Here is a 15508-nt window from a genome sequence, read left to right on the forward strand (position 1 = left end):
CGTTTCACCCCCAAAATGGGGGTGAAACGTCTGCATAATATGTTAATGTATATTAGCAGTAGTTATTTGTAATAAAGTGAAAATAAAGTATTAGTATATTAATTGAGTGCATTTTATGTGTAAAAAAATGATGTTAGTTGAGTCCTGACTAATTAAAATATTAAGAGGTTGAACGCGCGCATGCGCCTTACATGTTGATATGGATGAATGAAACTATTACACAAAGTTCAAGCAATATCTTATCTATAAGTTTAAACAACAAAAACTTGTCGATAACTTCGGTAACACAACTTATTTACTTACGAAAAGGTTGCTGTCGACAAATCAGAATCATCCAAACGTTTCCTATGTATTCGTTCACATCATTCGATGACGTCACGCGCACACAATTTGAGGCCTCGGAAGGGGAAACACAGATCGGTGAATTGCACTATGACTGAGACATAAAAGATGAGCCCTTTCGCCACGAGAATATATTACATATGCCGTCCGAAATTATATTTCCTGTCATTAATCATAAAATAAACACAAATAACAACTGTAGAAATAAGATACACATCTAAACAACAATAAACTTTGTAATATTAACAACAACAAAAAGATAAAGTTTGTCTTTCGAAGTTTAAATTATGCAGTGCATGCACCGAAAAGCATCTCCCCTCCTCAAGACTCTTTTCTTGTCACAGAAAGCAAGGTGAACCCAATGTCCGCACTCATCACACTGTGCCCAGTTTACTATTTTAATAAACGAATTTTCGTCAGCTCTGCGAGGATAAAAAAGTCCACATACGCAGCAGACCTCGCTTTCCCCTTCTGAATCAGTTGAGTTGTCGCTGTCATTTATGTGAATGTCATTTACGTGAATGACATTTAACCCACTTGTAGAGGGCTGTGGACTTTTTGTGAGCTGCGGAAACGCTGGGGTCACGTCAACCTTTTGGGAGGAATACAAGTCTACTTCTTCAATGTACTGCTCGCTCGTGATTTCTTTACCACCAGGGTTTGGTTTAGAAAGTTTTTTTCTCTTATTCATGCAGTTACATTTCTTATTTGTTTGCACAGTTGTTTTATTTTTTTCTGCGTCTGCCTTTTTTTGTAGATAAGCATCGATTGCCTCTTTTCCTGAACAAAGTGCATTTATCTTTTGAAGCGGTGTCTCGTCTCTAAATGCTTCACACGGGTATAATTGGTTCTGTGAAATTGCTGTCTTGTCAAGTGGGTATATTCCTGTTTTCTTAAAGGCAGACACAATGTTCCACGGACTCATAGCCTTTAGATACGCTTGACAGGCGATGGCAGCTATATCGTACTTAGTTACGATTTTACCCATGTTTGTTTTCATGTACGCGGAACATTCGCTGTAATAAAACCGCTTGAATGGCCCGAACACTGCGACATCAAGAGGTTGTAAAACATGTGAAGTGTGCGCCGGCAATACAAATATGTGTATGTTGTTGGTAAGCGCCCATTGGATCAACTCGGATGATGTATGAGTTGTATGCCCATCAAGTATAAGTAGGACGGGTTGGTTCTCGTGGTCCCGTTTTACATGTTTTAGAAAATGGATTTTTAGGTAATCCTGAAAAACTGTTGTCGTTGACCACCCGGAATCGGACATAGCATAACCGGCCCCAGCAGATGCACCTTGCATTAAGTCTTCGTTGAATCTTTTACCTGTTAAATTATAACATATTATTTAGATTTAAGTCCGAAACATATCGGTAGTATTGATCGAAAAAGACGTAATATCATTTGGTCACTATCAATTTATCGTTTTAAATGAGATTACATATTGAGTTTCTCTTTCTTTCACAGTGTTTTTTTACTTATAAAGTCATGTTCGTAATAAAAATAGTTTGACGTAAAATTGTATAAACTATGGTTAATGGCAAAGATATTCGATATTCGTTTTTATACCTCACCTTTAAAAACAAAGTAGGGAGGTATGTTGCTTCCAGCTGCGTTGGCACATGCTATGAGGGTCGTCGTTGTTGATCGTGGGGACGTTACTGAATGTGGTTTTTCATTGGAAGGGGCAATAATATTTGGCGGTCTGTGCTCTGGACTTATGCCAGTCTCGTCCATATTAAATATCAGGTCTGGCCTGTTTTCAAGATGTAGGGTGTCAATGGTATTCTTAAGATTGTGAAAGTATGTCTGAACGGCCTCTGGGGTTGTATTTTTCGCTCTGTTGGAATCCAGAGCAGATGGCTTTAGTGTTGAAAGCCTTTCTCTCCAACGTCCCAAGAAACCATAAAGCCAACAGTTACTTAGGGGTTTGTCTCTTTTCCTTCTTCCAAGCTTGAACGCCAGTTCGCCGGCAAGTTTTTTCATTTCCATATTTGAATACCCGTATCCCAATCTTGCACATTGTTCCGCATGTTCTACCAGCCCCAGTTCCTCTTCTGTCTCAAGTACGGTTTCCCTCGCAAAATCTTCAGGATCAACCTTGCCAGAGACTCTGTCCCTCAATGTCTGGTAGGGGACACCATGATTTTATATGGTTGTTTAGGGAAGCCTCTAACAAATTTAACAATTAAATAGATCTAATTATACTTGATTTTATAAGTGCCTTTAATTGTTCTTGCATTAATTAAGCTCATTAAAAAATTGAGTAAAATCAAAGCTTTGATGTTCTTTGATGGTCATTTTAAAGGGGCCTTTTCACAGATTTTGGCATTTTTTTAACTTATTCATTAAATGCTTTATATCGATAAATGTAAACATTGGATCGTAAAAGCTCCAGTAAAAAATCAAGAATACAATTAAAAAAAGGAAAAGAACATTGCCCGGACCAGGTTTCGAACCAGTGACCCCTGGAGTCCTGCCAGAGTCTTGAAGTAAAAACGCTTTAGCCTACTGAGCTATTCCGCCGAGTACACATTCATGACGTATTTTATACCTTATATAAGCAATCTTCGTAGTTTCACAAAATTTCACGACAAAAACAGAACTCTCCAAATTATTCAATCGTTTCGCGTTGCAACGCTTTATAATTTTTAGGTTTTAAAATCGTCAAAAGATGCATATAATGGCTATATTAGAGCATGGTTAATGTTCAGTATTACTGTTTCCTCACAAATATCATAACTAAAACGAAAATTTGCGAATCTGAAACAACTTTTTTCAATTTTGTCAATTTACCAAAGCGTGAAAAGATCCCTTTAAATGGAATAGTATGTTACAAATTAAAATAATTATAACTATTGTATTAATCAATTGAGTAAAAGCACAGCTTTGATGTTCTTTGATGGTCATTGTAAGTGGATGTTACAAATTAAACAATTATAACTATTGTATTAATCAATTGAGTAAACGAACACCTTTTATGTTCGTTGATGATCATTTTAAGTGGAATGGTATGTTACAAAGTAAAGAATTACTATTATTGAATTAATGAATTCATGTTGCTACAAACAAATACAATTATATACTAAAAACATTTTACACTGATTCATTCTGTTATAAGAATTTACTGCAATAATATTATTCATACGTATCATAGTGATTGACATTTTCAGAGTTTGTGAGTTTGTGCATTGGATATAATATTTTCTTAGTGTTCTTGTGTTAGAATTCATAATGTCGGATCTTTGTTAAGATTGTAAGAACATTGTTGGTGAACAAGAAGAAGCTATTGAATGTGATTTATGTCACAAGTGGCAGCATCGAACATGTGGAAGTGGTAAGTCAAATTAGATAATTATATAATATTAGAATTCTATCTCTCATCAAGGACTTAGATAAACATCATTTGAATTATATGTGTATACTGGAGCACTACAACTCCATGTAAAATGTTCATTATAATTGCTAGGTTTTTGTTTAAATTATCAATTTATTTTTCAAAGTGAATTAAAGGCATAAAATGATAGTTACATAATGAAGATAAGCCATAAGGATTGTAGGACATAAGCCCCCCAGGACAAAACCCCCCCAATGAAAAAATGAACATTTGGACAATTGCCCCCCCAGTAGAAATGACAGGTAGGATATAAGCCCCCCAGTGCTCATTTTGCATCTGGACATTTGCCCCCCAGTGCTTATTTTAGAAGAGGACATTTGCCCCCCAGTGCTAATATCATATGTTGTTTCCATTAAACTAGTATATCTCTGTCTTTGGATTCATTATTATTTCATATCTCACAAATATATAATCATAGAAACTTGGATCATTATAATTTGAAATAAAAAAGATCCAGAAACTCACTTGAATTTCCTAATCTTAGGTAAAACAAACATCTTAAAGAATTGTTCTTTAATTAATCAATCAAAAGGGTAATCAGCTTGTTAAAGGTGTGACATGTGGCTTTGATCATATACTTGTTAATGAAAATTAATGGCTTCTTTATTTAATCAATCAAAAGGATTATCAATAATAATTATCATAACTTAGTACAAATAATGATAATTAAAGTGAACACATATGATATAACAACATTTAAAGGCAATTATTTTTGTAGTTACATTGTTTGAGTGACAATTAACTAAAACTTAGTATATAACGAAACTATCACATTTCAAATGATACATTTCATCATGGAAATTATTAAGAGTAATAAAGGGTCTGAGAAATTACTGAAGGATGGGTACTCTTACACCAAAAAGAAGTCTCGTAAAGAATCAATACATTGGGAATGTTCCAAGCGCAGAAGCGCTTCATGTAAAGGAACCTTGACAACTAATCTTGATGTAAGTATAATATTAAAATGCTATTTGTTATCTTTGCTATCATAACTTTTAAAATAGCGATTTGCAAAATTAATTCCAGACAGTATTGCATAACTTCACAAATTTAATTATTTGAAGTAAAGGTAAATGTAGTATTTGTAAGCTTTACCAACATTCAAAATATCAATTAATTTACATAATTAATTCCAAACAGATATACAAAACGTCACAAAATAATTTTATATATAATAAATTAAATGTTTCATTTCTATTATCATAAGTTACAATATTAAATTATTGTTTTTATATATTCAGGTTACTATGGTCACATCATCCACAACACACAGTAACGATGCTGACCACTTAGCCATAGAAGTTATGAAAGTCAGAGAAGAGATCAAATCCAGTGTCGCCTTATTTATCCCTTCCATTATTTAAGCCTTTCAGTGGTGGTTATTGGATAAATGGATTATCATCTCAAAGGTTTTGAGTAATCAGGTGGTGATAATTGGACATGATTATCTGCTCAATCGAGTAATGTCATTGAAAATTAGGCACTGGGGGGCAAATGTCCACTTCTAAAATAAGCACTGGGGGGCAAATGTCCAGATGCAAAATAAGCACTGGGGGGCTTATATCCTACCTGTCATTTCTACTGGGGGGCAATTGTCCAAATGTTCATTTTTTCATTGGGGGGGTTTTGTCCTGGGGGGCTTATGTCTGGATCCCGCCATAAGTTATGATTTTTAAGAATGAATAATAACTATAACATATTTGGATTTTTATTTTGAGTAAATAAAATTGTTATATGACATTAAAATTATAATTTATTACAGCAAATATTGAATTGTAGTTCTCAAAAATAATTTTGATAAATAACTATCAGTGTGTCATAGATCTTTACTAATACCATTTACCTTCCAATTTAAAAATTAATTTAATTTGTAGCCAAAAAAATGTGACAGCATTTTCATCACACCTACCATTATACAAGATATTAGGCACTTAGGGTGCAATAAACAAGCAAGTGTAGTACACAAGATAACAGCTAGATTATGGGTGCAATATACAGGCGCTTTAATCAGCATTGATGAGATAAGGTGACAGGGGGATAAGATGAGATTAGCACATTATTATGCCAAAAAAAAGTTTTTAAATATCACTGTATTAAATATTATTAATGAATAAATTTGAGTTGACTTAATTGATAGTTTTATATATGGAACAGAACAGAAAGTTTATTCATATACCTTGAACATTTACAGTTCATCGTTACATATACAAAACTGACAATATATAAGCAATAAGCACATGCATAGTAATGCGAAAGTGACCAAACTAGTACATAAAAAGGTGTTAAAAATGCACTAAGGCCATCGAATTACTCAACGTTTGCATTCAATATATCAGTTCTCATTTTAAAAGCATTTTTACAATATATCGCGAGTTTATTAAGAACTTTGGTTTTATTATTTGTTAACAAAAGAATAAATTTATGCATACTAGGTAAATAAATAAAATTGTTGACAATTATATAGTTTATTTATTTATCATATTTAACTGTTACAAGGAAAACAGTTTTGAAATTAATATAAATGTGATTTAACCATTTAATCAATTCACCAATTGACCCTATTTAATTGGATTAATTGGATTAAAAACAACAAACAACTACAGTTCCTCAACACTAATGATTTACATGCATTCCATTCACAGTTAAACCAAAAAAATAATCAAACAAGCTGCTTTATAAATAAAGTTAATTGCAAACTTCATAAACAAAATAATCATTTTGATAATAAATCAAGAATAAACTTCAACCAAACAATCATACATTTATTAAACTTCAACCAAACAATCATACATTTATTGGGGGGGGGAAACGTTTGCACTTAAACCAAAGTGGGGGGGAAACGTCTGGGGAGGAAACGTTTTGGGGGGGAAACGTCTAGGGGAGGAAACGTCTTGGGGGTGAAACGTCCGGAAACCTGAGCAAACATACTATGTCACGCAGACACAGCAGAAAGTGGAGTATTTTAATCATACATAAACAATCTCCTCCCCGACAGGTACAATACGATCATTGTTTATTGATTCTTTTCTATAAAAGCACCGTTCGAAACTATTGCATTTAACACGATATTAATATAATGTTTCCATTTGTGAATGAATATAATTTGAGAACTCAAACCTGTTGCATAAATTATACAATTCTTTCTCGCATGGATACGCGAAGTAAGCAGGTATTAGGCTCCTCGTAGATAAGGCGTATCGACTGTAATTTTGACCAACGACTTTAGCTGGTCGCTAAGCGACCAACTAATAAGACAATTTCTTATTGTGGCGGTCAACATATAATATGGCTGAATGGTGGCCAGGTGTAAAGGCAAGTAAGGGTCATATCAAAAAGGGTCATGACATTTAACACCCTATATAAATGCTCTTGTTATGGTCCGTTGTTGAAATATTGAACACATTATATCGAAAAAGTTATATTACACAAATCTAGAATGTTTTTTGAGAAAATTATTATAGCATTTACATATTTGTTAAAAAACAGTGCATAGACATAAATGAGAAACATACATGTAAATCATACCTTTTCGTCAGAATAAAACAACCACAAATGTATACATGTATTTTACTCATATTTATTCAATTTCATGGAACAATAATAAATAACAAGTCGAATGAATTGCTTACCTAACATCAAAACAAAACGTGAACATATTATATGTACAGTGTGAAGACATGTTAACTGCGTAAGTAAATTACAAAGACATGATCTTTGATAAATCAGAAACAGGAATTAATCACCTATAAAACCTTAATGTACACATTTCTTGCATGCATTTAGTCTGTCCAAACAACAAGATTTCTTAAATGAGAAATACGGTTATTGAATACAGAATTACAGAACCAGTGATTATAACAGAAAACAGGCTTAAGAATAATAATGAAACAAAACAGAATTATGAAAAGAATCCTGTGAGAATGTTAAAAAGGCTTTTAAAACAAAGAATTAAAGGGGCCTTTTGACAGATTTTGGCATGTTTTGAAGTTTGTCATTAAATGCTTTATATTGATAAATGTAAACATTGGATCTAAAACCCTCCAGTAAAAAATCAAGAAAAAGGGAAAAAAAGTAAACCGCATCAGGGCTCGAACCAGTGACCCCCGGAGTCCTGGAGTAAAAACCAATTAGACCGCTCGGCCATCCTGCCAAGTATATATAAAGACGTATTTTTTACATTATATAAGCAATCTTCGTAGTTTCGAATTTTTAAACGACAACAACAGAACTCTCCAAATTATTCAATCATTTCGCGTTGCAACGCTTTATAATTTTCAGGTTTTTTAATCGCCAAAAGATGCATATAATGGCTATACCAGACCATGGTAAATGTTCAGTATTACTTTTTCCTCACAAATATCATTACTAAAACGAAAATTTGCGAATCTGAAACAACTTTTTTCAATTTTGTCAATTTACCAAAACGTGAAAAGATCCCTTTAAGTGCCGAGTGCATTGCTTGACATCACTATACTTTGGAAATTGATTTTCTAGTCCACCCCCATCCCCCAGAAAATAAATAAATACAAATTTTAACCATGTTCAAAACTTACCAAGAACAAGAAACCGTCGGAGACGGGTGATGCTCCCCAAAGTTTTTTTTTGTCACAATATTGCACTATATATTCAGATAAAAGGAAACGTCTTGAGAGGCATAACTTTGGACAAAATAATACGATGGATGGTTTAGCAACTTAAAAATTTCAAAGGGCCATAAATCTCTAAATAAATCATCTAACCAGAACCCACAAATTACATGTGCATCTCTTCAAGGTAGTTAAGCTTCCCATAAAGCTTCATTGAATTCCAGTCAGTAGTTGGGGAGAAATTGCCCAGACAAGAATTGCACTATATGTACAGTTTATAGAAAATTTCAAAGGGCCATAACTCAGTGAAAAATCATCCGACCAGAACCCGCTGATAATATGAACATCTCCTCTTGGTAGTGAAGCTTCCCATAAAGTTTCATTGAATTCCTGTAATAAGTTTTTGTTTTTGTCGGAAAATAGCTTTGATAGCTAATGTTAACTGTTTATAAAAAACGACTTTAAATAAAGTTTCTTGTATCTTGTATCTTGTAAGTTGCTGAGAAATAGCTCGGACAAGAATTGAAAATTTCAAAGGGCCATAACTCTGTGAAAAATCATCCGACCAGAACCGGCTGATAATATGCACATCTCCTCTTGGTGGTGAAGCTTCCCATAAAGTTTCATTGAATTCCAGTCATTAGTTGCTGAGAAATAGCCCGGACAAGAATTGCACTATATGTACAGTTAATGGAAAATTTCAAAGGGCCATAACTCTGTGAAAAATCATCCGACCAGAACCGGCTGATAATATGCACATGTCCTCTTGGTAGTGAAGCTTCCCATGAAGTTTCATTGAATTTCGGTCATTAGTTGCTGAGAAATAGCCCGGACAAGAATTGCACTATATGTACAGCTAATGGAAAATTTCAAAGGGCCATTACCGGTACTCTGTGAAAAATCATCCGACCAGAACCCGCTGATAATATGCACATCTCCTCTTGGTAGTGAAGCTTCTCATAAAGTTTCATTGAATTCCAGTTATTAGTTGCTGAGAAATATCCCGGACAAAAATTGTGCAGGGACGGACGGACAGACAGACCCACGGACAGACGCACGGACGGACGAAGCGGCGACTATATGCTCCCCCCAAAATAAATTTTGGGGGAGCATAAAAATGCTTGAAATGTTTGCATGTTTGAATCGACCAAAGAAGCATTATGTATAATATATAGCTATCATGATGTTAATGACATGAAATAAGGCAAATATACAAAACTGGCAGGTACAATATCATGACCTCACTGCCTTAAAATGAGTTTAAATGGGCCAATCATTGAAACAAATATTGGAATACAATGATATCAAACAATTAGCCTACAAGAAATTGCACGGTATAAGATGTACGAAAACATTAGTGGTGTACAAGAAGTGACTAAAGGACAAAGTGATCTGGATGACTCAATATATACTCTACATGTATTTTTGGCTGAAAATAAAGAAGAAATATGCTGCATACATGCACCACACACACGTGCATACAGAGTGAGATGTAATATGGCCAAAGAAGCTGTCATGAGCAGGCTCTGATAAATTGCCTAAAAAGCCTACTTATTGCGTTGCTCAAGTGGTAAAAACATTTGAATGAAAATTGTCACTTGATCACAATAATTGATATACAGGGCTTCTCCTGGCTCAAAAATTTCTTTAGCCAAATTCGCCTTGTTTTGGCAAAATTCTTCTATTTTTAATCTATTTTTAAGTTTTAATGAAGAAAAAGTTGTAGCCAAATAGAATTTTTTTTAGCCAAATAGTTCAATTTGTAGCCATTGACTAATTTGGCAAATGGCAGAGCAAGCCCTGATATATTGTCATGTAACATTAATTTTTATGTTTGAATGTTAAGCCAATGGTCCCTGAAAAAATGAAAAAAGGGAGCCAGGTAAAACCAAGGTTTATTCCACGTAGTCATCTGACGCAAGATTTCATGGTCTCATAAAAGACAAAGTAACTCGTAACTAAACTGCATGAATGCACAAGCAGGTCAAGAGCTACTTAGCCAAATATGGCATACAACCTTTCAAAGCCCTATTTCCCTAGAGCATAGAGCTCATATAGTTTATGTTCTGTGCGATGAAAAGCAAACACTGGTATCAAGTAACATCCATTCTTCCGTACCCCAGTGCAAAGGACAGACATATTTTTATGTTCATTCTCTTTATCTTAAAAAATAAATAAATATCCCATCTATGTCATTATTTAACTTTAATCTAAATGTCACTGCAAAAGATTGCCAAAGGAATGCAAATCACTTTGTTCAATGTCATACCCGCATTAACAGCATAACACCCCATGTGATAAATTTTGTTGTACTCAACACTGTTATATAATTAATTATTTTATAAAATAAACTTAAGCTTAGAGAAACAGTGCACACTTAAATTTGTTATTTTTCAAAAATTCAGTATTTACTCACAAAACAGAGACTACATGTATCATCTACATTTAATTATTGTGATCTTCCATTTAATCCAGATTCAGGAGATTCAAAATAGATCTCACATGATGACCCACCAAGAAAAGGAAACATCAGTATTTTTTTCAAAACGGAACAAAGGGGGGCTACTCCTAGGACTCCAGTAGGACATGCCAGCGACATATATTATCTCCCTTACTCTCTCTCATATCTGTCCAATGGGAGTTTTCCTCTTCACCGGAACTGTTCAAACCTAAAAGAAGAGGATTTATCATGAGTATGACGCCGTCTCTGAAACAAGCAGGTTTAAAGTATGTGCACTAAGTTTTGTGCAAGAGTAGCCTGTGCAGTCACCAGAGGCATATCAGTGACAACACATTTTGCCCAGACTGAATTTTTGTTTGAAAGTGACTTCTTCTAAACCAAAAAAAAAAATCAGTTTCATCCCTGATTAGCCTGTGCGGACTGCGGATACTTTATGCACTACACAGAGCCCATATTTCCCAGAGTGAGCTTTAAATCAATTGTGTATATTGTTGTCATCTCAACCATTAGCTGTATCTGAAAGAAATTAATTAAGATCTTCTCTGGACGTCAATGCATATGAAACTTTAAAGTCTGGTTACTTAAAACACCATTTACTCATTAATCACAATGACAAATGTTGGGGGAAAGCTCCATAAAATAATTGTCAATTCCCATACCTCCCATATTTATTTTATAGACATTGAATTCCTTTACTAATATAACAAATATGTATTCATCATGAGAAATAAAGGACACTACTAGGTATAAAAAAATTTTGGTATGAACTAGGAAAACAGCAAAGAAAAGAACATATTAAAATGTATAATGTCAAGTGTTTGGCTTGAACCGTTTGTTTCCATTTTAAACATTTACATTTCAAATATAATTTGGCCTTAACTAATGGTATCTGCTTAATATATCCATATCAGATACAAAAGGCTTTATTTGTCTTAAGCCTGTTATGTCTTCCAAACTATAAAGGAAAAAAGGTACTGTTGGGTGTTTTGTATATACATGTATCTCTGCCAAGGTTTAGAATAATTTCAGCTGCTTCATGCAAAAATGGTTCTAATCCCATATGCTGCCAAGGTAGCTCCTACCAGTCTGGTCAGGAGCTAAGCTGTCTGCTAATGAGGCCATGAAACCTTTTGTGACTTTATAGTAAACATGGTAGCTCCTTACCAGAATGCTTAATTTCTGGAGCTATGCTGGCTGCATTAGGCATAAGACCCATTTTTGCATGATGATGCCCATATAAAGCGATATCACACAATGGTTTTCTTAAAATTACAACAAAAATTAGCCGATTCATTATTATTTACAAACTACATGCAGTACTTTTGTACATGTCCATGTTCATGTATCTAGGATAGCTTAAGGTTAACTGGATGCAATGTAATTATTGAAATTGTGTAATAAAGAAAAATCCATTATATAAAACTTTTATAATATGTACCCCCACATATTGACAAATATTTACACTAGAGACTTTGTGTCGAATATTTGGGCCGTGCTCTGTGAAAAGGAGGTTTAATAATTGTGCATGTGCGTAAAGTGTTGTCCCAGATTAGCCTGTGCAACTCTGCACCTGCTAATAAGGGACGACCCTTTCCGCTTTTATGATATTTTCTGTTTCAAGAAGGTCTCTTCTTAGCAAAAGTCCAGTTTAGGCTGAAAGTGTCATCCATGATTAGCCTGTGTGCACTGCACAGGCTAATCATGGATGATAATTTACGCACATGCATTAAACCCCCTTTTCACAGAGCACGGCCCATATGTATCAGAAAACTTTTGATCAGGCCAATATAGGCATAACAATAATATGTAAAACAAGAGGGCCATGATGGCCCTGAATCGCTCACCTGACTAACCTTGCTTCATGAACTTAAATTTTATTAGACCCATATACAATCCCAAGCCAAATTTCATTAATTAATAATTCTGACAAAATTTCATTAAGACGTGATGAAAACTGTGACCTCTTTCATCTACACAAGGTTTTACTAGAATTTGCCCGGTGACCTAGTTTTTGACCCCAGATGACCCATATACAATCCAAAATCAGATATTATCAAGATAAACATTCTGACCATATTTCATTAAGATCATATGAAAACTATGACCTCTATTGTCTTCACAAAGTTTTTCTATGATTTGACCTAGTTTTTGACCCCAGATGACCCTAATACAATCCCAACCCAGATTTCATCAAGATTAATATTCTGGCCAAATTTCATAAAGATTTAATGAAAACTGTGACCTCTACTGTCTACAAAAGTTTGTTTTTTTTAATCTGACCAAGTTTTTGACCCTAGATGACCCAAAGTCAATCCCAATCCAGATTTTAACAAGACAAACATTCTGACTATATTTCAATAAAATCTGATGAAAACTGTGACCTCTATAGTCTACACAAGGTTTTTCTATTATTTGACCTAGTGCCTAGTTGCTGACCCCAGATGACCCAAATACAATCCAAACAGGGCTCCTCTTGCCCAAAAATTTCTGTGGCCAACATTTTAGCCAAATGGAATTTTGTGTAGCCAAATTTTAGAAACTGTAGCCAAAGTTTTAGCAAAGCATTTGCAGGGGTCAAAGTTGGATATTTTGAAAATCCTGAACTTAAAGCTGGGGGCCAGGGGGCCGCAGGGCCCTCGGTGGGTCCAGGGGACAAGGGGGCCAGAGGCCCCCAGAAGCTCCTGGATTCGACACATTTAAAGGGTGCTTGTACCTGTTCTGGTGATTATATTTTCTTAAAAAAACAACATACACATATATTTAAAAATCTTCATGTATTTGATAAAAAACACAAAGTTAGTCAAAAGGCAATTCATTCACATGCACCCTCTGTCTGGCATGGACTCGACTGCAGGTGTTGCTTTTGAAGAACCAGATAAAACCTGTAACAGTGGTTACAAATTATATTTTTCACACATACTTTAAAAAAGTCAATAATACATGTTTAATTAATGCAGAATCAAATGTCACCATTTATATTCACAGAATCATGCTGCCAGAAGCCTCCACATACACCTAAGAAAATTGGGTATGGTGGCTTCTGCTAAACAGTTAAAATTGAAAATTTCAGCATGGGTTCCCCTAGTTTTTATCCCAATCGTTGTTTGAATGCTAAATAATTGTCTCCTGGTGTGACCCAAATTTGAGGATGTAACGGTTACATGAAGCAATATTTAGCAAATAATTTAAGAAATAATGAATGTTTAATAGCACAAAAATAATTATTTTAAACTCGGCTGTATTACTTTGAAATGATTCCAAGACAATAATCATCCATTTAATCGATAAAAATAGAACATCGTCGAATTCAGGTGTCAGCAAATTTGGATTACGGTAGGTTGCCCATATTTGTTTTACAAAAAGTAAAAAAACAAACATTTCTTGCTGCTGGGCTCATATGTTGGGGACAATAAAACATTTTATTTAACTAAAAAAGACCTGTCCCAGTCAGCAAAAATGGCGTATTTGATCGTATTTTCAATTACTGTTAAAATTCTTTTCCTGATTTATGCTTTATTCAAAGGTCAAAATGTTTTAAAAGCTCACAATCAATGAATCATATGTTATTAATAAAAAAAATTGGCAAATTTGCTAGATCTATCTTGCCGATTTTTGATGCAAAACAACCTAAACAGTAAACTTTAGCAACAGAAAATACGACCAAATTCGGGGTGTTAGTTTAAAAAAATAAAAACCCTACCTGGTTGGTCTTGATGGATCTTATATTCTTTATGTGATAAGGGCCCTCTGCGTGGAGACGCAATGCCTTCTTCCCACAAGACTGATAATTCAGGGTTTTCTTACAAACTTCTCAAACAGCTTTTCCACAAGCTTTCACTTTTCTCAACCAGTTCACTACCCGCCCGTAGACTACAGCGGGGAATAGCCACCCATTATAAACTGTACGCTGAAGTTTCTTTAGCTACCAACATGCAAGTATCTCGTTGCCATTTTTCTCAACTTAAGTCTAAACACAGCTTCCCATTCGGCATCAAATATACGCAAAAAGTACTCAAATTGATTTAAATCGGCAGCAATCTTTAATCTTTAATCAGATGTAATTGTTTATTTAATCCTCTACGATGTACGATTTGTTTTCACATCAGTAATTTGTCTCGATGACCGGTGTTAGTGCCGACTGCGTATGAATATTTCAGGTCAATAACACGGCGATGTATTGATGCACAGTCTACAGCTGAAAGCGGTTAATATCTGGGACGGCATGTCAGGAAAAAAATCAATACCGATTATTCACATTGTTCATTAATTAAGCAACGATTAATAACACTTATCCTTTATGGATTTTCATGAAAGAAAAACCATAATAAAGAAAATTTTATTCTCTTTAATCTGATATATAAACAAGTTTGGAAAGAATTGGATGAAAAATTTGGACTTTATTGCATAAACACCATTTTCTCAATTCAAGGGGAGGTAATTCTGTACTTCATGGACCAATAATGCTCATTTTTTGTAGGGTTCGTGTCCTCATTGATATAAAGACACTGTGCAAATTTGGAAAGGATCGGACAAAAAATGTGGAAGATTTTTGAAAGTTTTCACAAAATAGGCAAAAACGAATAAACATGCAAAGTTCAACGAGCTCCTGCGGCCATGTTTTAAGACGAATCAAATTTCTTTGAACAACTTTTTCAGGGGAGCCTTCAAAGGTCATCCCTGTGAAATTTTTTGAAAATCTGATGAGCGGTTTCTGAC

At 34.4% G+C, this 15508-nt stretch overlaps 2 protein-coding genes across 5 annotated transcripts in view; both read right to left on the reverse strand.

The window, feature by feature from the left end:
• Positions 1-211: 211 nt before the first annotated feature.
• On the reverse strand, positions 212-2478 carry LOC127873632 (uncharacterized). Its single transcript, XM_052417517.1, has 2 exons — positions 1923-2478; positions 212-1674 (listed from the first exon to the last, which is right to left on the reverse strand). The coding sequence occupies exons 1-2, from the start codon at positions 2338-2340 to the stop codon at positions 623-625; spliced, it is 1470 nt and encodes a 489-aa protein (XP_052273477.1). The 5' UTR covers positions 2341-2478; the 3' UTR covers positions 212-622.
• An 8027-nt stretch (positions 2479-10505) lies between these two features.
• The window catches only part of LOC127871390 (synaptotagmin-16-like), an 87275-nt gene continuing 82272 nt past the window's right edge, over positions 10506-15508 (reverse strand). For 2 of the 4 annotated variants that reach the window (XM_052414262.1, XM_052414261.1), the window contains exon 11: positions 10506-11000. In XM_052414262.1, coding sequence (XP_052270222.1) covers positions 10900-11000 — 101 coding nt within the window. In that variant the 3' untranslated portion in view covers positions 10506-10899. The remainder of the gene's footprint in view (positions 11001-15508) is intronic. The other 2 variants (XM_052414260.1, XM_052414263.1) reach the window with 2 other exon arrangements.

The sequence above is a fragment of the Dreissena polymorpha genome, chromosome 3 (assembly GCF_020536995.1).
Source record: "Dreissena polymorpha isolate Duluth1 chromosome 3, UMN_Dpol_1.0, whole genome shotgun sequence".
Classification (NCBI taxonomy): domain Eukaryota; kingdom Metazoa; phylum Mollusca; class Bivalvia; order Myida; family Dreissenidae; genus Dreissena; species Dreissena polymorpha.

What these genes read in the sequence shown, in the direction of transcription:
- LOC127873632 (XM_052417517.1), bottom strand. Translation starts at nt 2,340, where the DNA reads ATGGAAATGAAAAAACTTGCCGGCGAACTGGCGTTCAAGCTTGGAAGA. An exon ending in TCCCTACTTTGTTTTTAAAG is followed by an intron (nt 1,675 to 1,922) that starts GTGAGGTATAAA and finishes ATAATTTAACAG; the next exon opens with GTAAAAGATTCAACGAAGAC.